Below are 24,219 nucleotides of genomic sequence, written 5' to 3'. Positions count from 1 at the left end.
TCCCTGCTCCCCAGTGGCTGACTGGGATTTAGAAAGATGAGCAAGGAATCCAGGGCTACAGCAGTCGTCGTAGAGCCTTATATTGACAAACAGCACAAACACGACTCCTCTCTTTCAGTGTTCAAGTGCATAAAATATCATTTGTACAACTGCTTGTGCAAAAAAGCTAAAATGATCAGCCTGTTTTCCTTAGAGATGTCTTGATTTGATTAATGTGATAACATCCTCTCTGGCAAGAAAACAGTGACATGAATTGAGCTCATGTTCTCAGCAGTGTCCAACAGCATCAAAACCCACTGCAATGCAGCCACAGCCAAGGCCAGACTGGGTGGCTAAAGGGAACAAGTTTGCCTTCCACTTGCATTTCAGCTTTCAAATGTATTGATCCACCAAACAAACCATCTCCTGTCCTTTTTCTGGCACAGTCCTTTTTCTACTCCTCGCTTGGAGGAGAGAGAACACGTTCCACTGGCAGGAGTGGAGAAAGAACCCACCATGCAGGAAGCCATCTCCACATGAAAGAAATTCAGAGCCCAGGTTTCAGATCAGGAAGCAAAACACAGGTTACGTTATCATGATCTGAAACTTTCAGAGGACTCATGTTGAGGCTCTGGAGCGAGTCCAGAGAAGACCAATGAGGCTGGTGAGGAGGCTGGAGAACAGGACTTACGAGGAGCGGCTGAGAGAGCTGGGGGTGTTTAGCCTGGAGAAGAGGAGGCTGAGGGGAGACCTCATTGCTCTCTACAACTACCTGAAAGGAGGTTGCGGAGAGGAGGGAGCTGGGCTCTTCTCCCAAGTGACAGGGGACAGGATGAGAGGGAATGGCCTCAAGCTCCGCCAGGGCAGGTTCAGGCTGGATATTAGGAAAAAATTTTTCACAGAAAGGGTCATTGGGCACTGGCAGAGGCTGCCCAGGGAGGGGGTTGAGTCACCTTCCCTGGAGGGGTTTAAGGGACAGGTAGACAACGTGCTGAGGGACATGGTTTAGTGATTGATAGGAACGGTTGGACTCGATGATTTGGTGGGCCTTTTCCAACCTGGTGATTCTATGATTCTATATTTGTGTGCTAGTGCTAAAGCCATATTGTCTCCTACCTGCTCGTGCTGGGCCTTCATGATGGCAATCTCTTTCTCCACCTCACAGATGTGGCTGGTGGCTTTGGCAACCTCAGCCCGCTCCAGGTCCCGCTCTGCCAGTAGCTGTTCGATGTGCTGCTGCTTCTCCTTCAGTGCCTCCTGGAGAGCTGTTGTGCCAGAGATTTTTCGGGCATAACGAGAAGAGGTCTCTGTCAGCTGGAAAAGGTAAAAAGGGATAGGAGTAAAGCTATGTCCTTCACAGTCCAGAATAGCTTGAAGAGCCCTGTTAAATCTGAAATGCCGCTCACCTGTGGATCATTTATTAGGCCATACAGAACTGTGCTTTCAGGTCTAGACCCTACAGGTGGGGTCAACACGTCTGCAAAGCATCTGAACACCACTTGTGAGCTCAACAGCTCTGCCACGCTGCAATGACAGGACCATTTCCCAAAGGACAGCACATGGGCTTGGAATTGGGTCAGGAAAGATTATCATGTAGAGTATCATCTGCCTTCTTAAAGATAGTTCAGTGATGACCTGCACTGGCGCAGCCTCAAACAGTGAGCTCAGTGGGGAGGACTTATCTCAGCTGGAGACTGGTATGGGCTGGTTGGATCCACTCCCAGTAACAGAGGCTGCACCCGCTTCCCCAGCCAAGCTGACTGCGGGTGCTCTGCAGCACACACTACAGCAGAGACAGAGCTTTTAATAATATCGCTGCCTGCTCTGCTGTCCTCCTTCTTGAGTACCTTCCAAAGCATGTGGCACGTGATCCAGTGGCACCCCTCCACAGTAAAACGCAGCCACTGCAGGAGCTTTCCCTTAGCTGTTAAACAGCAGCACGCTGCTACACAACCACGCAGGACAAGAAGCAAAGACATTTTTCTGCAGGGACCCTTTATAAAACCTCCTTACGGAGCTGAGATTTATCTCACTGCAAATAGCAGTTCAGGCTCCTTAATGGTCACAATCGCTTAGTGTCTGTTAAGACTCTCATGTCCATGGAGGGAGCCCTATTTGTGAGATGGGAACCGGTATCCCACACTCCCCTCAATCCATTGATGGGGAAGAAGCTGCTGCTCAGTGCAGCCGCTGAAACAAAACCCCAACCCTCCCACTTTGCAGAGCAAGGTCACAGCAGAAGTGGACGAAGGCAGCACAGTCTCTGGAAAGAGCCACTTACCAGCCCGCTGCGGCTGGGCCTGCCCCCAACAGATGATGCCACCGAGCTGACAGAGCTGATGGACGAGCTGCTGGGGCTGTGGGTTAAGGCAGACACTCCCATGGCCATGCGCTTGCTCTTCTTCGCCTTGGCAGGGCTGGTTGATGGGAACCCAATTCGGATCACCTTGTGGATGGGAGCAAAGAGCCCAAACTTGGGAGGGCACTGAAAATACCTGTAGGACAGGAGATGCACCAGTTGGGAAATCATAGAGCATCCATCTCACCCAAGACTTGCAGAATGGCATTGTTAAGCAATACGCAACCCTGGACCCTCGGCTCATCTCTTAGTGCTTTGCTTTTCCTGCATGCAAGTGGTTGAATTATTTTTTTCCTTTACTGCCACTTAAGAGTAGTGGCAATCTCTGTGTTTACACTTGTGGTGCTTAAGCGGGGAAACCCGAGATAACTGCCTGGCTCTGTTATTGCACAATTTGATGAGATGCCAGGAAGGACCCATCTGGTAGCCTGGACAGCACAAAGATCCCAGCACAGCAACACAGCGAGAGCACACGCGCTCCTCCTTCCTTACCACAACAAGCCAACCTTCCCAAAACTCACACGTGTTCTCTACCCTACTCTGCAGGAAAATCACATAGCAAAGCGTGTCGAACAGAAAGATCTGAACCACACAGCTCTGTATAAACGTTCCTCCCAAAACAAAAGGGGAAAACGCAGCTTCTAAGATTGTAGCTAAAAATACCATTAGAGCAAACTCCACTGTTTGTCATCTCCTCCAGGTGGCAGCGAAAGGGAAACTGGTTTCCATGCAAAGAAACTTAAAAAGAAGCAAGCATAAAAAAAAGAGGAGAATTGGATAATTATGGTGAAAACTCTCCTCCACAACTGCAGTGAGCCCGATGATTCTGCCTCTCCGAATTCCCCTTCCTGAATACAAATGAGTCAAAACCCACAGCATCAAACCTTGTTAGTCCCTTCAGAGCTTGAGCTGAGCAGCTCAAGGCAGAGTTTATCTGTTGCTGGCCACCTGCACTGCAACATGTAAAACCCGATCACCTCTAGGGGTTACATCCCTCATTTCAGGGGAGTAGTCAACACAGAGAACTGTCTCCATTAAGAGCAGTTTCAGAGCAAGCTCAGGAGAAAATACTGGGCCACATGTCCTATGTTAACATAAAAACCAGATCCTAATGAATAAAAGTCACAAATCCAGCTTTGCTAACATAGTCCCCTCTCTCCAGATGTGAGCAGCTGCCTCCCCAATTCCCTTTTGAATGCTGGTAGCCCCACAGCCGTGTCACAGCCTCTGTGTGCTTTGGCGGCCAGAGAACAGCCTCATCTCCAGCCAGATGAGAAAGTGCTCCCTTTTCAACCATCTGCTCAAGCTCAATTTCACCTATAACAAGCTTTTTGGAAAAAAACAACTTCCTATAATCCAAAAATTGCTTTGCCACTTCTGCTTGCTGTCAAGACAGATCCTTGAGTTTGGAAAACCAGCCATACCACAGGGTGACCTCACTGCTGACCAGGGACCCAGGGAAGAAAATCAGTCTGCCCACTTACAAACCAGCCAAAGCTCTGCTCAGCATCACATTCTCAAACTGGAGTAGGCACAGGCAGACCAACAACATGGCAAAGCCTCTCCCTCAGGTCCAAGAGACTGCTACTCATGACTGTACAACAACAGCAAAGGCCAAGTCCCTCAAAAGCCCCCTGACAGCTCTTAGCAAGTCCAAACTTGCATCACACTACATCTGCTCATTGTCTTTAAGTCCAGTGGGTGCAATCATCTTTTATAGTTCAGAAGCAGAAATTTGGTCCAGAACACTTGGCTAAAGAGAAAAATCGGCCAAACCTGTCTGAAAGCCAAGAACTGCTTTCATTGAGTGCTAAACATAGAATCACCAGGTTGGAAAAGACCTCTTGGATCATCAAGTCCAACCACTTCTATCTGCCCCTATACCACGTCCCTGAGCACCTCGTCTAACCATCTTTTAAATACTTCCAGGGATGGAGACCCAACCACGTCCCTGGGCAGCCTCTGCCAGTGCCCAATGAACTTTTCTGTGAAATTTTTTTTGCTGATGTCCAGTCTGAACCTCCCCTGGTGGAGCTTGAGGCCATTCCCTCTTGTCCTGTCCCCTGTCACTTGGGAGAAGAGCCCAGCTCCTTCCTCTCCACAATCTCCTTTCAGGGAGTTGGAGAGAGCAATGAGGTCTCCTCTCAGCCCCCTCTTCTCCAGGCTAAACACCCCCAGCTCTCTCAGCCATTCCTCTTGTTCTCCAGCCCCTTCCCCAGCTTCGTTGCTCTTCTCTGAACTCGCTCCAGAGCCTCAACATCCTTCTTGTGGTGAGGGGCCCAGAACTGACCCCAGGATTCGAGGTTTGGTCTCACCAGTGCTGAGTACAGAGGGAGAAGAACCTCCCTGGACCTGCTGGCCACGCCGTTTCTGATCCAAGCCAAGATGCCATTGGCCTTCTTGGCCACCTGGGCCACTGCTGGCTCCTGTTCAGTCGCTGTCAACCAACACCCCTAGGTCCTTCTCCTCCAGGCAGCTTTCCAGCCAGACTTCTCCTAGTCTGTAGCACTGCACAGGGTTGTTGTGCCCCTACTGCAGGACCCAGCATTTGGCCTTGTTAAACCTCATGCCATTGGACTCAGCCCAGCGGTCCAGCCTGTTCAGATCCCTTTGGAGCCTCCCGACCCTCCAGCAGATCGACACTTCCACCCAGCTTAGTGTCATCCGCAAACTTGCTAAGGGTGCACTCGATGCCTTCATCCAGATCATTGATGAAGACATTGAACAGGGCTGGATCCAGCACTGAGCCCTGGGGAACCCCACTTGTCCCTGGCCTCCAGCTGGAGTTAACTCCATTTCCCACCACTCTCTGGGCCCGGCCAGCCAACCAGTTTTCCACCCAGGAGAGTGTGCGCCTGTCCAGGCCAGAGGTGACAGTTTCTCAAGCAGAATGCTGTGAGAAACTGTGTCAAAGGCTTTACTGAAGTCCAGGAAGATACATCCACAGCCTTTCCCTCGTCCAGTAGGCAGGTCACCTTGTCACAAAAGGCGATCAGGTTAGTTTGGCAAGACCTGCCTTTTGTGAATCCGTGTTGACTGGGCCTGATCACCCGGTTCTCTTGCATGTGCTTCATGATAGCACTCAAGATCACCTGCTCCATGACTTTTCCCAGCACTGAGGTCAGACTGACAGGCCTGTAGTTTCCCGAAGGAGCTCCAGGAAGCTCTGTGCTCACATTACAGAAAAACAACAGGGAAGAAAAGTGGGATTGTGACGGTGACGCAAACTGCAGGTGGCAAACAGCATAGGAAGTTTTGAAATAGATAAAATCTTCAGTGTCCAAAGCCTGTTGTTGATGAGTTTCAGCCTGCATGAAAGCAAAAGCACAAGCAGCTTAGTAGGCAAAGAGTCCCACAGGAGCAAAGATGGGAGGAAGAACAGTAGAATGAGCAAGTAAGGGTTAATGTACTGGAGAGGAGTAAGTGGAATTTGCCTGGCCTCGTGGGTAAGAAACCAAGAAAACCACACTAGCATCTCTCTAGTCTTCTGTGCAGACAGGAAAGCAGATGCAAACTCCCCAGTCCTGCAGCAGCACCCATGTGATGCACAGAGAGGGGGCTCACCGCAACGATCTCCTCCTCTCAGACACTGCTACTGAGCCAGAGCCTGTTGGCAGCCTCCACCAGAGAGCCTCAAGCTGCTTGGGAATCCCTAGCCCTTCCTCCTTCCCTTCATGCACACCCAGACCCGGATGCCCCTCTTGAACCAGCAGAAGAATCACAGTGACCCTCCTCGAATTTCCAGCTGATTCATCACCGACTCCTCTGGAGAAACCAAGGCAGCAGAGACGGTGACAGATTCCTCTGCTGGCTCATTCACCCATGTTTGCTCTCCTACTCCCACCAGCCTCCCGTCTCCAGCTGGCTCTCTGGACTCAACTCTCCAGCTGTGTAGAACAGCAAGTGCTGGTCTTGAGCAGCCAGGCCAAAGATGCTCACTAGATGGCAACCACTGCCAAGCAGAGAGACACCAAAGTTCTAAGTGGCCTCTGCCCAGGCTGATTCTGCAGGACAAGCTCAGGGCAGTACTGGGAATCCAGTGCAGACACAGAAAATGTAAGGAAGGCTCTGAGGGGTGTGGGCATACACCAGGGGAGTCAGTGTTACTATGTTTGCTTTACTCCAAAACTCTGCTGTTAAAATCAGCCTGTGATATAAGAGAATAAGAAGGCTGGATGAAGGCTCAAAGGATGACCAGGGACAAACATTGCAAACCTGAAGCCAGATCAGTTTTGGACAGACAGCTCTGTAGCTGGACAGTCCACCTGTACCACTTCTGTATCACCTGATATCCAATATTGCTGGAAGGTGTTGGATGTAAGGGGCCAGGATGTCCTTGTTGACTTCCCTCCATCTCCCCTATTTAAATAAAACCTTTTAACTAAAATAAGCCTTTTACTTCATTCCCAATCCCTGTCGTGGAGCTCAATTCTTCCTGCCCTTGATAAAATGTGAAACAAAAGAGAAACCTTATAAACAGGGTACACACCATAGAAACCTCACCCGAAATGTAGCAGTTTCAGAACAAAGTTGACCTCCATAAGCTGGATTTTCAAAACACAGCAACAGAGGCATGAGGATGAGAGATAGAGAGAACTCTTACATACATCTGCTTTCCACAGCTTCCACGTGCAGAGAAAATAAATCACTTCTGAACACCTTGAAGATTAAGCTTACAGATAATTTGTTGCGCATGATAAAGAAAGAGACTTTGATTCCCTCCATGACTTATTTTACCAACCAATTTCTTTTCTCTTGACAACAGGCTGGAACTCAGCCGTGTGCTGCCAGTCATTCACCGCTTTCCTGTCTTGACACTGAACACAGCAGCACCTCTCTTATTTTAAATAAAAACAAGGCTGACCCAACACAAGAATCCTTCAGTGCAGAACCTGATATTTAACAAGTGAGGAACTCTCAGCTCCTCAGTTTCAAAGCTCGATCTCAGGTCTAATGCAAGATTCCCTTCAGAAGCTCCAAGAAATCAACTATATTTCCCACCAAAGAAACTTGAAGTACAAGAAAACTGTTCCACCTGTATGTGAAGTAGGGTCAAAGTGCTGCTCTATAACTCAGATTTGAACATTCCCAAGCTCAAGCTCTGAGGCTGAGGGTCATTCCCTCCTCTAACTTCTACAGAAACAGAAGCAGCTTCCCAGCAAGCCTGTGAGACATTGTATAGGTACTACCAAGGGCTTTTTTTTCGAAAAGGGAATAGTGGAGGTGCCTGTGGAGCCAGAGGTGGCAAGATCCATAAGCAGACAGCCCTCACAGCACAGAGTCAGTCCAAGGACAGACAGCACTCCTAGCTGTTCTTTCAGATCTCTGGAAATTTGTCTCCAGAAAGAAGAGAACAAATAACATCCAGCTGAGGAAAATACAGACTCAAACCTTTATCTCCTATAGTCCTGACACAGTGGATTATAAACTTGCTGCTTGCGCTGCATCTATGAAGGCAGAAAGGCAGAAAGCAGAGCTCATACAATCACAGAAACAGTTTCTAGCAAAACCTAAATCCCACTGTAAGTCATCTACTCTCTACTCTCTCCTATTTCCTGAAACCGCTCAGGTTACTTCTCCACAGTCATTACCTCATCCTGTTTTAAAATACTCCAGTGATGCGGTTTCTATTGATCTCCTTGCAAAGCCACCTCAAAGCCTAGAAGGCTCAAAATTCCTTCCAACCCACGATGTCCAAACAAACAGCCACACACAGCCCCGAGTCCTCCTCCTAGATCGAACGGGATTTGGCCCCCAGCCACCCTCTGAGCTGGGCACGACCCTGTATGTCCCAGGCTGGGTTGGAGAGCTTCCCGTACCTTGTACCAGCGACTGCTCCATCGTTCTTCCCCAGCGGTTCATCCAGCTCCACGCCACACCACTCTCCTTTGGCAAAATCCGTCTCTCCCACGTAGCGCACAACTCCTGTCTTTGTCCCACCAACCTGTTGGAGATAAGAGGTTAGAGAGAGCAGCACCGGCGCTGCCAAAAGATGATGAAAGCTGGGACAACTATGGAGAATGGAGTGGAAAAAATACATCGTTAGTGTCTTCTCTTAGATCCAATGGAACCAAAATGGAGAGTTTCCATATCAAGCTCTCCTAGAACTGCAGATGTCTCTCCAATAATTACAAGTCGAGACTTTTGGATCTGCCTGCCTGGAAGGCATCAGGACAAATATAATGGAAACATATTTTGAAGCGTCAACTCATTACATACAAGTTAGTTGCAAGGCTGTGAAAGAGTTTAAGCCCTCCACACGCAGCTTATAGAATCACAGAATCACCAGGTTGGAAAAGACCCACCAGATCATCAAGTCCAACCATTCCTATCAAATACTAAACCAATACTAAGCTTATTCCTGCCTTCCATAAAGAACAAAGATCTGGACTAATGGAGTTTCAATTCCATGCTCTTTCAGCTGGCAGTTCTGAGCAATACTAGGACAGGACACCAATAGGACAAGCCAGGAAGGCACCCATCACTCTTCAGATGTCCCCACGCGGGGTTTGCTAGGACGCAGCAAACAGCTCTGCCAGCAAACCTCTCAAAATAGAGGCATTTTGTGCAAAAAAACCCAACTCTTCCACATCCTCCATCAACTCACGACACTAGCGTGCTGCACAGGAAAGGATCCCATCTTGCTGCAAGGCTTCCACTAGCACAGGTTACTTTCCCTCCATGGAGAAATAAGACTAAATCAAACGTTTTGCTCCTATAGGTAACTTACAGCTTTCGGCATGCTGAGTAGCCTCTAGGAGAGCACAAGTCAGGAACTTACGACACTGTGTTTGATCCCTGCTAGGAGAGCACATCGCACTGAGCAGCAGCTGCCTCTGCCTCTACACTGGAAGCTCCTTCAGGTTCGCTGAGCTACTTGTGCTGAGAAGAGACAGATGGAAAAGTAGGAGGGTTCTTCTAAAGGCTGGTACTTGAAGTAAATATGATTGGGAACAGCCTCAAAATAACTAATGTCTACAGGGATGCAGCCGAGTGCTCATATCGTTTGTGTGGATGGAGGAGTGGAGCCTTCCACTAGATAGGACTGAACCTTTTCTTAGCTCATCTCTGCCAAAGCCTCGTTTCAAGGGAGAAAGCTTAAAAAGATATTTAAACTAAACTTGCAGCTTTATCTTGAATGACTGGTGGTTATGAATTTTCTTAATATTAAATTTGACATAAATGAGTAGCAATAGAATAATATTGTCCTAAAGAAAAGAGCGACAACCAAACACAGAAATCTCCCAATTGTACATTCCAGGGTAGGGATGTCACAGATTTACCAATTATGAATCCCTAGAATTTCTGAAAATGGCTTATAGAAAGGAGAAAGTTTTCCCAGCCTGCAGATAACCAAACCTGAAGGGATCAGAGAACCCAGCTCTGAAGCCTCACGGGTCCTATTTGAACAGCTGCAGTAGAATTCTTTACCCATCACTCAGAGTCAAACATTTATTCGAGTTTACCAGATTTAGCCTCTTTTAATACCACTCTAATACATTTCTTTAGCTGCAAGTTGAACTCGACATAGGTGCAATTAATCTGAATTATTTATAAGACTTTACTATTGCTAGTAAGCTCCCTCAGTTTTTATTTTTATTGAATTTTTATCACAGATACTGAGGTAGATATCCCTTTACCCGAGCCACCTGATCTTCTAACCCCACAGTCTCATGTAAACACCTTAATACCCCAAAGTCTGGGGCCTCTAGTGGAGAGCCCCACTCCATCATTCACACAAACAACACAACCACTCAGTTATATCACCACAGATATTACAGATTTTGAGAAAGCTGTTTCCAAACAGGAGAGAAAATAACCAGCCCTATTGCCTTAGAACACACATAACTAATTGTGTCATTCCTTGTCCACTGCTCAATAAGAGAGCAGGTCATGTTCCTACCAGAAAGCCATCCATCCATAGAGTAGAACAGAATAGTTTGGGTTGGAAGGGACCTTAAAGATCATCTAGTTCCAACCTCCTTGCCATGGGCAGGGACACCTCCCACTGGATCAGGGGCTCCAACCTCCAGGGATGGGGCAGCCACAACTTCCCTAGGCAACCTGAGTTAGTGCTTCACCACTCTCACGGTGAAGAAATTCCTCCTTCTGTCTAGTCTAAACCTGCCCCTCGTCCTATCACTACAAGCCTCTGTAAACAGTCCCTCCCCAGCTTTCTTGTAGCCCCTTCAGGTACTGGAAGGTCACTATAAGGTCTCCCCAGAGCCTTCTCTTCTCCAGGCTGAACAATCCCAACTCTCTCAGCCTGCCCTCGTATGGGAGGTGCTCCAGCCCTCTGATCATCTTTGTAGCCTCCTCTGGACCTGTTCCAAAAGCTCCATCTCCTGTTTATGTTGAGGATTCCAGAACCAGACACAATACTTACAAGAGAAGAACAGAGGGGCAGAATCACCTCCCTCGACCTGCTGGTCACGCTTCTTTTGATGCATGAAGATGCTAAGCACAGATCGGATCTAACAATCCCCTAAACAGCAACATGATTCTCTGCCATCAAAGCAATGCATTTTCTCTTTCAAGCAATAATTCTTCTGCCGCCTTTCCTATGAAACAGCCCTTGCCAGCATCATCTTCTCCCCAAGGCAGACTGGACACATCTGCTCCTCGACAGCCCAGGGTCCCCGCATCCCGACAGGGCTGGCAGTTCAGCCCGAAGCCACGACCAGGCTGTCGCACTCACGCCAGCGCTCGAAGCGCTTCTTGAACCTCCCATCTTTTGGCAGGCACAAAGATACTCTTATGGATGAAGAGCCTAGAAAATTCATCCGACTCAGGCGTGGGGATTTATTCAGCCTTGATGATCTGCTAATGCTGCTAAAATAAATACTGTGTTTTAGAAAAAGCCAGCTGGCAGGTTGTATCCATGCGTGAAATGGCCTCATCAAACCAGAAGTGTCTGTTTAATCACAGAATGGTTTGGGTTGGAAGGGACCTTAAAGCCCACCCAGTTCCACCCCTGCCATGGGCAGGGACACCTCCCACTGGATCAGGGGCTCCAAGCCCCATCCAACCTGGCCTTGAACCCCTCCAGGGATGGGGCAGCCACCACTGCTCTGGGCAACCTGGGCCAGGGCCTCCCCACCCTCACAGCAAAACATTTCTGCCTAAGATCTCATCTCAATCTCCCCTCTTTCAGCTGAAAACCGTCCCTGATCATCCTGTCCCTGCCCTCCCTGATCCAGAGCCCCTGCCCAGCTTTCCTGGAGCCCCTTTCACTATTGAAGGCTGCTCCAAGGTTTCCCCGCAGCCTTCTCTTCTCCAGGCTGAACCCTTCAATAAATCAGAGGTAGCACCTTGGAAGGGGGATAAAAGGCAGCTTGTGAAAGCCTGGGAGAGCAGGAATCATGTAGCGTAACTTGTGGCAGCTCACAGCTGCCCCTCCTGTCTGTGTCCAGCTCCACAACCTAGGTGTGAAATGCAGCCAAGTGTGGCTGGCTCCTTACTGCTCTAACCCAACTGCCATGGTCATGCTGCAGACCAGAGGATTTCCATCCCACAAACACCTCAGGCTGCCATTAGCATCAGCATCACCCTGAGACATATGGAAATCTGATCCCCACCTCTCAGTCTCCCACGTTAATCAGAGCCACAATCATGCCTTCACCCTGTCAAGCACCTGGAGTTCAGGAAAGCAGAGAGTGAACAAAGCTGCTAGCAAGCTCAGCTGCACCCTGGCAGCTCAGATATGCCACTTTTTGGAAAAAAAAAACTCAAACCAAACCAAAAAGCAGCTAAAAGCAGCTCTTTCTTGAGGCTCAAGAAAAAAAAAAAAGGAAACCATATTGACACAGTGATATCCGATTTGATTTGGTTTGGAGAGTGTTTTGACCAGCATGAAAGTTTCAGGTTTCACTGCTTCAGGTGAAAACATTTATGATCAGCTTAAGCCAAGCTCACTGTGGTCCGTCCTCTCCAGCTGGATTCCAGCAGCCTCAAAGCCACATGCTGTGATCTCTTGGAAAGTTCAGCTCCAGACTGAAGTTCTTCACCTCGGTTCTGATGCCTTTGACTACAGGCCATCTTCCTGACCTGGCCTTTCCTCAAGGAAAGATCTCCAACAGTCTTAGGAGACAGTCTGGGGCTTGACCTTCACAATGAAATGAAGCCAGGAACATTTAACAAGTCTGTAACCAAACTGGTGAGTCAGACAAAGTGTCCTCCTTGAAGGACATCCCCACACTTCCCTGCTAGCTGTAGCATCACTGACATCATTCATGCTTTACTATGGTTTTCTCATCACAGTGACAAAATTGGATCCAGACCAGCATCCCAGGGTTGAAAAGAAAATGATGCTAATCCCTCCAGACACTGTCTTCATCAGAGCTGCTAAAATAGCATTTAAACAATTTACCAAATGAGCACCAGGCTGTATCTCTATCTGTCTGCTGCTGGGCAGACTCCCTCCAGCAGGCACTTGCTCTTCTCCCATTGTGTCCTCCCTGCTCACCCCAGAGCAATTTCTTTCTTTCAGCAAGAACTTCTTACCAGGGTTCCCTAACCCAGGGGCTGTGGGCAATGCCTTGCTTGCAGTACACCCCACTATTGCTCTGGAAAAAGGAAAAAATTAAATTCCAAGTGTCATTCAGACCAACAGGGACTGCTCCCATCACATCATGCATGGTTCAAGGGCCAGCGATGGCTGTAGATGCCTGCTTGAGCACGTGCCCAAGCAGAAACCATGGAAATTATGCTGTCCTGTCTGCTTAAAATTCTAATTTACCTATCTAAATGTATTTTCTCAGCTGCTTTCCAAAGCATTTCCACAAGACACTGTGCTGCTGCCCAGAGGTGGGGATAGTGCCCAAGCACAGCACGCTGACATGCCACCAGAGCAAGGGTCCTGCATCTTCTGATGGGTCCCAGCAGAGCCCTGAGCCTCTCCAACTGCTCGCCTGGGGGAAAAGAGAGGAAGGAGACGGTGGGGAAAGGGCAGACACTGAACACTTTACACTAAGCACCTTCAACGTGCAGCATATCAGCTTGCTCTACACCATCAGTGGATGACACTAAAAAGAAACAGGAGCTCACCCTTACGGGACAAGTGCTGCTTGCTCCTGTTTGAGCTGCAAGCTGGATCCAGCGTGTAATTCAAGCAGGCATCTTTTCCTTGGGGAAAAAAAAGGGATTTTTCTCCCTACACTCAGCCACCCAGACAAGGAGCTTATTTCTACCTGATCTAAGAGTGGTAGAGCTGTGTTTCCCCAGTGTATGTTACTGAGCTCAGCGTTCTTCCAAGCCCTGACCTGGTTTAGCTCTTCCATGCATTGATGGCAGCAGATTATTTTACATGACTTGATTTATCAGAGGGTGCTTTCTGCAGCAGCACGGATGTTTTAGTCCAGCTATTACAGATCATAAACAATGACCTGTAAGCGCAAGGGGGTGAATGCATATACCTGTGGGACATGCATGCCATCAGTGACCAGGCTGTGTCCCAGCTGATGGTCAGGGACAGTGTTCAGCAAGCTGGTGGTTAGGTGGAAACGTGGCTTGTGGTTCAGGTTTGTCTCTAACTACAACTTATTTCAGGTGCCATCAGCAGTTTCATCTGACCAGACAGTCACTACCCCATCTGTGAATGGCAGAACTGGCTTTTAGGGTGAGAGGAGAAAGAAGCAGATAGGAATTACAGGATAGTCCTCCCTGTGTGAAGTTACAGGAGTTTTTATCGTTTCTTTTGATCCAGCCACTTCTCTTTGTGCCTTCCCACCCCACAGGAGAACTCAGCATCGCACAGGGGCGAGTCTGACAGCACTGCTGACACGAGACATTTCTGCACATCTATCTTTCAGGCACCAGTGAGAAAATAAACGCCCTCAGGATAAGGGTAAGAGGCAAGCCTGGAATTACAGCACCCCCTCCTGAAGCTGTCTCTGATACGAAGTCCACCCACATGAATAATACAGTTGGCTCCACCACAGGCCACTTACAACTCCTATTTAACGACAGATATTGTGCACAGGAGACAAGGACTGGCCAAAACATCAGCCCAAATGAGTGGTTGGGAGGGTGTGTGCACACACAAGTCATCTCGGATGGATCAATGTGGCAGCAGAGCAGTTGCTTTGGGCTATTTATTTCCTCCTAGATTCATTGCAGTGACAGGGAACACTTGCTCCTGCGACAACAGCAGTGACACCACGCAACAGCAACAATCTCTTATGGTGAGAAAAGAGCTTGGACAAGGAGACCTAGATGTCCTGTCTCTTGAATCCTGCATATGACTGGACAACTGCACTTCCCACTGCCCATTACAAATCTTCTTAGGGATGGAGATCCACCATTCCCACAGTCCTGTGCAAGGTCTTGGCCTCTGCCACACACCTGTGTTCTCCAGCACAGAAACAGCAACCACTGGTCTCCTTCTAGACCAAGCTGCAAGCAGGCAATAAAATACCAAAAACCTCTTCCCTGGAGATATCACCTTGGTAGAACTGCAGAATAGGATCCCTCATTCTTTACTGCCTGGTTTCTGATCAGGAAATACATCCTGCAATTGCTCACCTGTAAAGTCCACACAGGAGCACTGCTGCACCTCCCAAACCCCAGCAGGCTGGGAGAGCCCTGATGGTCAGGAAAGCGGAGCATGAATCCTTCCTTCCTGACACCTCTAGTGCTGTCGCAGGAGCAAGGCTTCAGTTCCAAGCACTGAAACAGCTCAAAGCAAGCTGGCAGCAGCAGAGCAAGTGGTTATCTCTGCCCAAGGAGAAGGGCTTTGCCTGCAATTCTCCTTGCCAGGGAGCAATAGAAATGGTTTCTCATTCAGGTGGTTAAAGGCTTTCGGCAGCTTCATGCTGGGGCGTGCAGGGTTGATGCTGCAGAAAAGGACACCCTTAGTTTATTCACAAGACCTTTCCGTTACTTGCAAGAGCCAGGGGCTGCAACGCACCATAAGCAGAACCACTATGCAGAGTTAAAAATGATTAAAACCACACATTTGCTCAGCAGGGAGCCCAGAACCTGTTTCCACCAGCCTAGCCAGCAACAGCCCTGCTGAGGCATCACCCCATTGGCATCTCCCTGCTATCCCAGCATCTCTTCTAGTCTGGGTCATCTACGAGTTCTAGGAAAATCACAAGCCTAGAACCCAGCCAAAGGGTGCCTGGGGCAACACCCCAGAGCAGAGCCCATCAGCCATGGGATATAACCCAGCTCCTAGTCTTCTTCATTACATTTCAGTACTGAGTCCCAGTCAGGAGACAGAAGGCTGGCTGAAGGGCAGAATAATTCTATTAAGAGGAATTTCTTCTTTTTAATTATTTATTTCAATTTACGTACAAAGAACGGCCACCTCCTTCCCTCCCACTTTACCAAAGCAACCACATCTAGGGTAGAATGAGTTCAGCTGCTGAGAAAGCCTCCGCCCCAAAGCATGAAAAACCACATTTTCTTAGGCAAAAAACACAGCCCAGATTCCTCCCAAGCAGAAAACGCTCAACTGCTCTGTTTCCATCCCTTTTTTCCTTGGAGAAAGGCACCAAGCCAGGCTCACATTAACAGCAGCACTCCAGCGACGATCATACTTCAGGGAGCTCCTTTCCTACTAAAGCAAAGGTTAATTGTTCCACATACATTTGCCAGACTTCAAGAGATGAGTTCTACAACATTAGGGCGAGTTTTTCATCTCTTTAATGCAATTTTTGCATCTCTGGGAAAAAGTCTGAGTTAGAAAGTGCTAAAGGCAAATATTATCTAATTCTTCTGATGGAAAGCTTCTAACGGAAAGCTAAAAGTCACTTTTTGCAACTGCTAAAGAGACAGAAATGGTCTCAGAACAAAAGTCAAAATGACTTCAAGCTATAATGGGCTTTAATGCAGTTAAAGAAAACCACTAGCAGGGAATGAGCAGAACACAGAGCAGCCAGGTGTGGGTCCTGCAGACCTGGAAGGGATCCTTGCATCCTTGTGCTCCATCCACTCAATTACAGACCACAGGTCCTCCTTCCCTCCTTTTAAAAGCCTTTGGTGGATCCCGTCTGCCTAAAAGCAATCTCAAATGCAAAGATAAATCTTTCAGAGAAGCACGGGCTAAATAATCAAGATAAGCAAAACTCTACCAACCCATAGAGGGCAAGAACAAAGATTTACTCAGGGAATTTGAGACAACTCGGGTTAACCTGGAATTTTTTTTTACAGATACAAACACCAAACATGATTAGCTGACATCTCCATTACGAAGAGAAGCCACCTGCCAAGCACATTAATGAACCATAATAGCAAGTTATTTCTTCTCGTTGTCATTATCTGCCCTTTTCCTGGACTTCTACTGCATGCAAACAATTCCTGATGTTTCTGTAAGCTGAGCATTCCTGGAGAGCCAGGGAGATGCTGAGCTCGTTCCAGATTCACTCTTTTGGAGCTATTTATTACACTAACAAATCATAGCACAAACTATCTCATAACATCTGGAGGGGATAAACCAGCAGGCAGGGAGAGTGGGCTTAAGGATGCATTTTCATTAAAAACGAACAAAAACGCAACAAAAAACCCAACCAAAAACCCCAAACACAACTCAGAAGCCAAGGGGAGAGATGCTAATAGTTTATATTGCACGGATATGCTGAAGCCTCAGCATGCACGGACCCACTGAGGAAAGCAGAGTACTGAGCGGACAGATCTTGCCTTGGTGAGCCTACAGTCGGGAGAAGAGAGGGGTTAAACTCTGGAGAACATTATTCCATTGCATGGCTGGCTCAGACAGAACAGACCTAAGTTCTGGGTCTATGAGCAACCTGCTCCAGTGGGAGGTGTCCCTGCCATAGGCAGGGGGTTGGAACTGGATTGGCTTTAAGGTCCCCTCCAACCTAAACCATTCCATGATTCTAAGCTGAAGGTAGACTTTATACATCACAGTTTACCCTCTATGACTGTTGCTCCTAAAATGTGAAGGTCGCACTTCAGCACTCTCCCCACTCCCCACAACAGGTAAAGAACAACATGGGAGTAAAGAAATAAACTCATCAGAGGAGGACCCATTCCTCAGGTTCATTTCTCCCCACGTGGGGCTGCTTTAACACATTAACATAAAGCATCTCTGCCTGTGTAAATAGAGATGTCTCTGCCACTCCTCCCTGCCCATGGGACCAGGAGGGACGGCAGCAGCTTTGCTGACAGTAAGGATGGGAAGTCTGAGAAGCAGAATCTGGTCAAGTCAGGAAGGAGACAGACAAATGACAAACCCCTGAGCAGCTGTCAGCTCCTGCCATGATACAGAATGCAATGCATATTTTGGGGAAAATTTGAGGATATAGAACTTTCTCACCTCCACAACTAGGTCTATAATTCCACATGTTCACACTAGATTTACTGAGCATCACATCAAATGGGCACACGCACAATCTATCTTTGCTTTCCCTCCTCTGAAAATGAACAAACTTATATTTTTTTTACATTTCATTTAATTAAAATGAGAATTCTTGGACAACCTAACAGTGTTTCGGCGTGCAAGTGCATTGGTAGCTTTGAAAACAGATTTGTAATGCCAGAGATGCCCAACATTTGGACACTACAGATGCCGAAATCCTCAGAGCAGATTGTGCCATGGGAAGTTTTGAATCAGAAGATGTGTGTGGTCTGCCACAGCCCCTCAGTGCTCCCAAGCCACACAGGGCAGCTCCAGCATGGCTCAGCTGCCCAGGGTCCCCATCAGGCTGCAGAGAGCAAAGGAATCAACTGCATCGGCTTGAGCCACAGCCTGCCCAGGGTTGCTGCTACTGCCAGCCGAAAAACTCACTCTCCAAAACCACAAAGAACATTTGAGACTGCCCCGACACCCCCTTGCACACACGTTTCCTGGTTCACATCAGCTGCAGAACCAAGTTCTACCAATCCCCTGTTATTAACTATGTGACAAGGCTGCCTACATTTCCCTACCACTACTGGTATTGGAACCAGGTGCTTCAAAGGAAACACTACATGCTAACTTGAGATGGGAGCTAGATTGCCCAGGATGAGCAAAGACTGACCCTTTGGAACCACAGAATACAATTATGGAGTGTCCTGAGTTGGAAAAGACCCACAAGGACCACTGAGTCCAACTCCTGTCCCTGCACAGGACAACCCCAACATTCACAGAGTGGTGCTGAGGGCATTGACCAAACGCTTCTGGAATATTGTGAGGCTTGACACCACGACTGCTTCCCTGGGAGCTGTTCCAGTGCTTCACCACCCTGCTCGGTCCAGGCATCTCCTTCCAAGACCATGTTCTGTCCCACACCTCACCACCTTCTCACCTCTCCTCCTTCTCTCCTGTCCTGAACCTCACCCAGAGTTCTTAGGGAAAGGACAAATAATCGTCCTTCGCCTTTTGGGGGGCCCCAGGATCAACTCACCAGCACACGGTCTCCAAGCCGTAAGTCCTTCTCCCCTTTTTTCACAGACCCACTGTCCGACAGGTTAGATCCAGACTCGTTGCCTGTCTTCATGGCGCTGTTGAGGACGCTTTCCCGTAGCGGGATGACGCGACTGGAGAGAGGTGGTGTTGCCGTCCCCGAGTGGAGTGATAAGTTCTGAGCCGTCAGGGAGTCTACGGAGGGTGCGTCACTTCCCGAGCCCTCAGCCACGGGCTGCCGCGTCAGCTTGGATGGTCGCGTCAAAATCCCCTGCATCGGCTGGCATTCAAAGTAACGTACTCCACCAACAGAGCCATCGTTCTTGCCCACCGGGTCATCCAGAACGACCCCTGCCCACTGTCCTGGAGCAAATTGAGTCTCGCCAAGATACTGGATCACACCCGGCTTCACTCCATTTACCCAGACACGTTCTCCCACCACAAAGTCTCCCAGGAAATCATCGCCCACCTCGGCAACCTTTGAACCTGACTTCTCAGTGCTGGCGGTGGAGGTGGTACCCTGCTTGTGTAAAGGTGAGCCTGTGAATCAAGGGAAAAGAGGTTTTGGTATAAGGAGAAATCCTAAAAAGCAGCCAAAAACACCAGGAAAGGGCATTTACACAAAGGAAACATCTGGGACAACTCAGGTTGCAGGTTTACACTGAGCGAAGGTTGAGACCTGAGTGACCCCATTACTTACGCCTCTTTCTCAGCAGGAAATCCATGTGCACAGAAGTCTCCATACACTGCTCAGTTTCTGAACATCTCGCGCTCAACAAAGAACTGACCCCGTGTCTTCACTCCCCTTTTCAATGTCCACTTGCCCCTCCATCCCATCAGAGCACCAAAGGGCACTTAGTGAGGCAGCATGAATGTGAAGGAGCTCAAAAAGACAGGAGTGGTGGGAAGTGCTTAAGGGTAAAAAAGGAGATCAAAAGAGCTGTTGCTTAGAAGAAAGATGCCAAAAACATCCTTTAACCCCAAAAGAAACAAAAAAGAGGGAAAAAACCCACAACCCCCCCCCCCCAAAGAAATAGTGAAGCCCTGATGCCTTAGTACTTGATGCTAGGAGAACTCTATGTGTTTGGATATAGGCAAGCTGGTAGTCCAAGAACTGAGCATCCCACCAAGGGCAGGAACAGCTCCTGTGGGACCACACAGCTGCCTTTTAAATTACTCTGTTTTCCCAGGCACTGCTGTGCTCTTTGCTGGAGCAGAACCCAGCAGCAAGCAGACACCTGGGACACGTTCAATATAAACAGCCTCACTATAAACAGGAAGCAACTACAAACCCCTGCACGCACAGCCTTCCCAGGGCTGAACTCAATGAAACCTGCAATAAAGAACAACTTTATCCCAGCATCAGCCCATCCAGCCAAAGCCAGACCTCCGGCAACGCTTCGCTGGGAGAAGGAAAGCTGCAGGTGATGCTGGAAATCCACTGTCCCGTTCCCACTCTCCAGCACACTCTCGATCAGCCAAACTCTATGTGATACGCAAGGAGATCCTTAACTATGCCACCAGCATCTGAACCCAAGCAAATGAGCTGGCAGTGACCCTGCTCTTAATGACCCCAGTGTCAAACTCTCCTGACGCAAACTTTGGGCTTTCGGCCAAGAGGAATAAAAGAAAAGGACCTATGGACTTTATTAAAAGACACTGAAAGATAAGCGAAGCCCTAAAAGAAACCACACAAGACTGAGGAAATAAGGTCACACAATAAGATCCAGCAAATCATGTTCCCTGGTCCTTCAGTCATCCTCAACTCTTGGCAACAGAGGTCCCAAGGATGGTTGGTGTAGGGAGTGTGTGCATGAGACTCTGTCCCACACATCCTAGAGTCCTCAGCACAGGAAGGACACGGAGCTGTTGGAGCAAGTCCAGAGGAGACCACAAAGATGATCTGAGGACTGGAGAACATCCCATATGAGGACAGGCTGAGAGAGTTGTGGTTGTTCAACCTGGAGAAGAGAAGGCTTCCAGTCCTGAAAGGGGCTCCAGGAAAGCTGGGGAGGGGCTCTGGATCAGGGAGTGCACGGATAGGACGAGTGGGAACAGTTTTGAGCTGCAAGGGGGGAGATTGAGATGAGATCTTGGGAAGAAATGTTTTGCTGTGAGGGTGTAGAGGCACTGGCTGACGTTGCCCAGAGCAGTGGTGGCTGCCCCATCCCTGGAGGGGTTCAAGGCCAGGTTGGATGGGGCTTGGAGCCTCTGATGCAGTGGGAGGTGTCCCTGCCTGTGGCAGGGGTGGGACTGGATGGGCTTGGAGGTCCCTTCCCACCCAAACCATTCCATGACTCTATGATGATTCTATGATCCCGCACTCAATGAAAGTGAACTGGACTCTTTAAGCTGAAATTTCTGGGAGCCACCAACTACAATACCCAAAGCATGCTCAGGAAGCAATTTTTATTTGCTACCAGTCGAGGATGACAGAGAGAGCCCAGGCAGCTGCAGAGAAAAGCCAAATTCAAGTCCTTATCTGAAATGAACTGTGAAACTTGTTCAGCCTCAGCCATCACTACTGCTCAGCCTGCACCATTTGCACAGCTCTTTCTGAAGTAATGGGCCTGACAGATCAGGCTCAGCTCCTAGGAAGCCTGAAGAGCATAAAAGCTTTCAAACTAAGATACTTCAAAGCCTTGCTAAAGGTCTAATGTCAGGGAAAAGAAAAGAGCACCAGTGTTTCAGAACTAGCACAAAGAACCTACAGTTTCTGCTAAACCAGCTGCATTGAAAGGGATTGATATCAACACTTTGGTTATCATTAGATCCCAGAGTCAACACACTTGGAAAATCTCTACAGCACAATTGCACCAATTTGTTTGTGGCTCTGGGCAGACAGCAGTACCTCTGGCTGCTCTGAACCTCATCTGATCTAGCACAACAGTTAAGGCGTGACCATGCAAAGTCCTCTCATGAACAGAACCACCTCCAGCCTTCTCGCTGGGCTTGGTGGGCTGGAGCTGGAGCAGCTCTTGAGAATGCTGGCCAAGCAGGACACACACGCAGCACAGGGCATGTTCGAGAGCCCTGTCCCGTGATGGGCACACAAAGCGCAGTAGCATAAACACCATTCTCCACTGAAAAGGTTGGCAGCAACCGAGCCTGCAGCGTTCCCGGGAAAGCTCAGCAGCTCCTTGGGAGAAAGGGATGCCCTGCAGCCTCTGAGCTGCCCTCTCTTGGCCTTTCGCCCTGCTTTAAACTTTCCTCAACCTCATACATTCTTCTTTAACTTATTTATTTTCTGGCAAACATTGGACTTTCAAGTTTGTGTTACTCTCAGTCTTGTAGGAGATAGTACGTTGAGTGGAGCTCCATTAGAGGGATGGTGTTACACCCAACAACCAGTTCCACCTTAAAAAATGAAAGACACTAAGGATGGTTAGATTTTTTTCATCCTTACAAAATATTTTAGATAGGAATGAGGGAAAGCAACAGGGCTTCATCCATGTGAACCATAAAGACAATCATAAGCAGAAAATAAGGGCATCATTTTCATTCCAACACTTAATAGCACAGGACAGTAAAGTAGCTGGATTAGGGACCAGCAAGTTACAAAAAGTTTGTGCAAAAATCTGAGATGGCTGCAGGGGTTTATCACCAACAACATCCTGTGATAAGCATCCCTCTCCTTTCATGGGTCTAAGAGTAAGTCAACTGAGAAACACAGCTTCCATCCTGGTTGTTCATGGTTGGACCTTCTGCCTAACATAGACCTTGTGCTGCTGACATGTGACAGACGCATGTGGTGTGCCAGGCAGAACAGCCAAACTCAATTTTCCTCTACAGGGAAACGGGGGGCTGCGCCTGAATTCACTGAAGATCAAAGCTCGTTTTCTAGTTCTACTGGAGCCCAAGTTTCAGCACACTAGCAGCCTTCATCAGGGCTGCTAGTTAACCATCAAGATACAGGTTACACTGGCTCACAAACACCTCTGCAATGTGGCTGTGATAAGCAAACCCTCAGCAGCGAAGCTCAAGCAGAGAAAGGCAGGAAGGCTGCCCTGGGCTGAACAAACAGCACAGCAGGATTTGAAACTACAGCTAGACTTGCCGTATTTCACCAAAAGAGCAAACACCTTCAAAACTGGACTTGAAGTGGGAAAAGAAAACAGTTCATTGGGCTCTTGGAGCAACAATGTGCCCCCCATACAGCCAAAATTTCAGAGGAACCTTACACACTCTGTCCATTCGAGGTGCCTGTTGGACAGGCAGCCCTGCCAAACCACAATAATGGCACAATCTCCAGGAAACATCTAATTACAGGCTCCCAAGCAGAGCAGTATAGGCAGAAGCATTATTATTCTTCAGCACAAGGTGAATTATTCAAAGAGACAGGATTTAAGCAAGGAACTGCCAGAAGGTTCACCTTCTTCATTACGGCTGCATTGTAAAAACTTGGTATTTTACATGACCTCTATCACCCACATACCAAATAATAACTAAGCCACTGATTTCCCTACAGTGCAGCTAACAGGCTTTCGTGCACTAGGATTTCAGAGAAGCCAAGAGTCACTGTGATCCAGCTTAATCCATTCTTCTTAGCTTCAGGTCTCATGGACCCGTTAACGAGATGGTCAGACAACATCCAGAGCAGCGTGAGCAGCCTAAGCTCTGATCCTCCTGGGTAGATATCTGGTCACCAGCCCTTCAGAAGGCAAAAGGCAGCGCCGAGCAGCTTGTCTTCAATCCCACCAGTAGCCCAGACATCAGCTAACAGCACTGCTCTCCAATGACTGGTATCTGGAGTTCCTCGCTTTTCAAGTAGCTCTTACAGCTTAGGGGAACATCACCCAACAGCCCCAAATTCCTGAGCTTACTCCATCCTACAGGCACCTAAAGAGCTGGTCTATGCCTCTGTCATTTGAATTTGCTGTTTCTGGAGAAGAAAGATCATCTTGTTCTAGTCAGACTCCTCAGATAAACACCAGCAAGCTCCAAGAGACTCACTAACAGCAATGCGAGGGTACAGATCTTGGGTATGAAGTTGAGAACAGAGTTACACAAGAGAAACTCAAAGCATAGACTTAGTATTTTCTACTCTAACCCTGCTGTTTCCTGGTGATGCCAATCAATAAGCCAAAGGAACTCTTTGAACGTCACAATCTGGAATCTAACTCAGCACCTCACCTGGAAGCTGGTGATGGGAAAAGTTCTTTTCTCCTTAGTCCAGGAAGATCTCCCACTGCTGCTCTGGCCAACACAAACCTTGCTTGCTAGACAGGACTGCGACAGCAGCTCCTCCCTCCCTCCCTTGCACTGGGACCAGGCTCCAAGGCACAACAAGCAGTAAGCAGGATCTCTTCCACTTGAGCTTTCCAACTCCACAACCCTATTGTGTTCACGAGCTGGCTCATTCTTTACTGTTTAAGTGTTCTTCCTGTAGGTCACAGCTTTCAGAGCTGAACAACAATTTACAAATCAAAGTCATGCACAGCATCCGCTAAATGTGCATCTTATCCAACTCCCAATCTCCGTTTTCTCTTTAGCTTTAGTAAAGCCCACGTGTGACGCGTTAATAAACCACCAC

General features: G+C 48.3%; 1 protein-coding gene across 4 annotated transcripts in view; it reads right to left on the bottom strand.

The window, feature by feature from the left end:
* The window catches only part of CLIP2 (CAP-Gly domain containing linker protein 2), an 84,241-nt gene that overhangs the window by 24,633 nt on the left and 35,389 nt on the right, over positions 1–24,219 (bottom strand). For all 4 annotated transcript variants that reach the window (XM_069873934.1, XM_069873937.1, XM_069873935.1 and 1 more), the window contains exons 3-6: positions 18,688–19,226; positions 8,158–8,282; positions 2,261–2,474; positions 1,096–1,293 (exon numbers count right to left, since the gene is read on the bottom strand). In XM_069873934.1, coding sequence (XP_069730035.1) covers positions 1,096–1,293; positions 2,261–2,474; positions 8,158–8,282; positions 18,688–19,226 — 1,076 coding nt within the window. The remainder of the gene's footprint in view (positions 1–1,095; positions 1,294–2,260; positions 2,475–8,157; positions 8,283–18,687; positions 19,227–24,219) is intronic.

The sequence above is a fragment of the Phaenicophaeus curvirostris genome, chromosome 21, assembly GCF_032191515.1.
Source record: "Phaenicophaeus curvirostris isolate KB17595 chromosome 21, BPBGC_Pcur_1.0, whole genome shotgun sequence".
NCBI lineage: Eukaryota > Metazoa > Chordata > Aves > Cuculiformes > Cuculidae > Phaenicophaeus > Phaenicophaeus curvirostris.
This window is presented reverse-complemented; position numbering and strand designations above follow the sequence as displayed.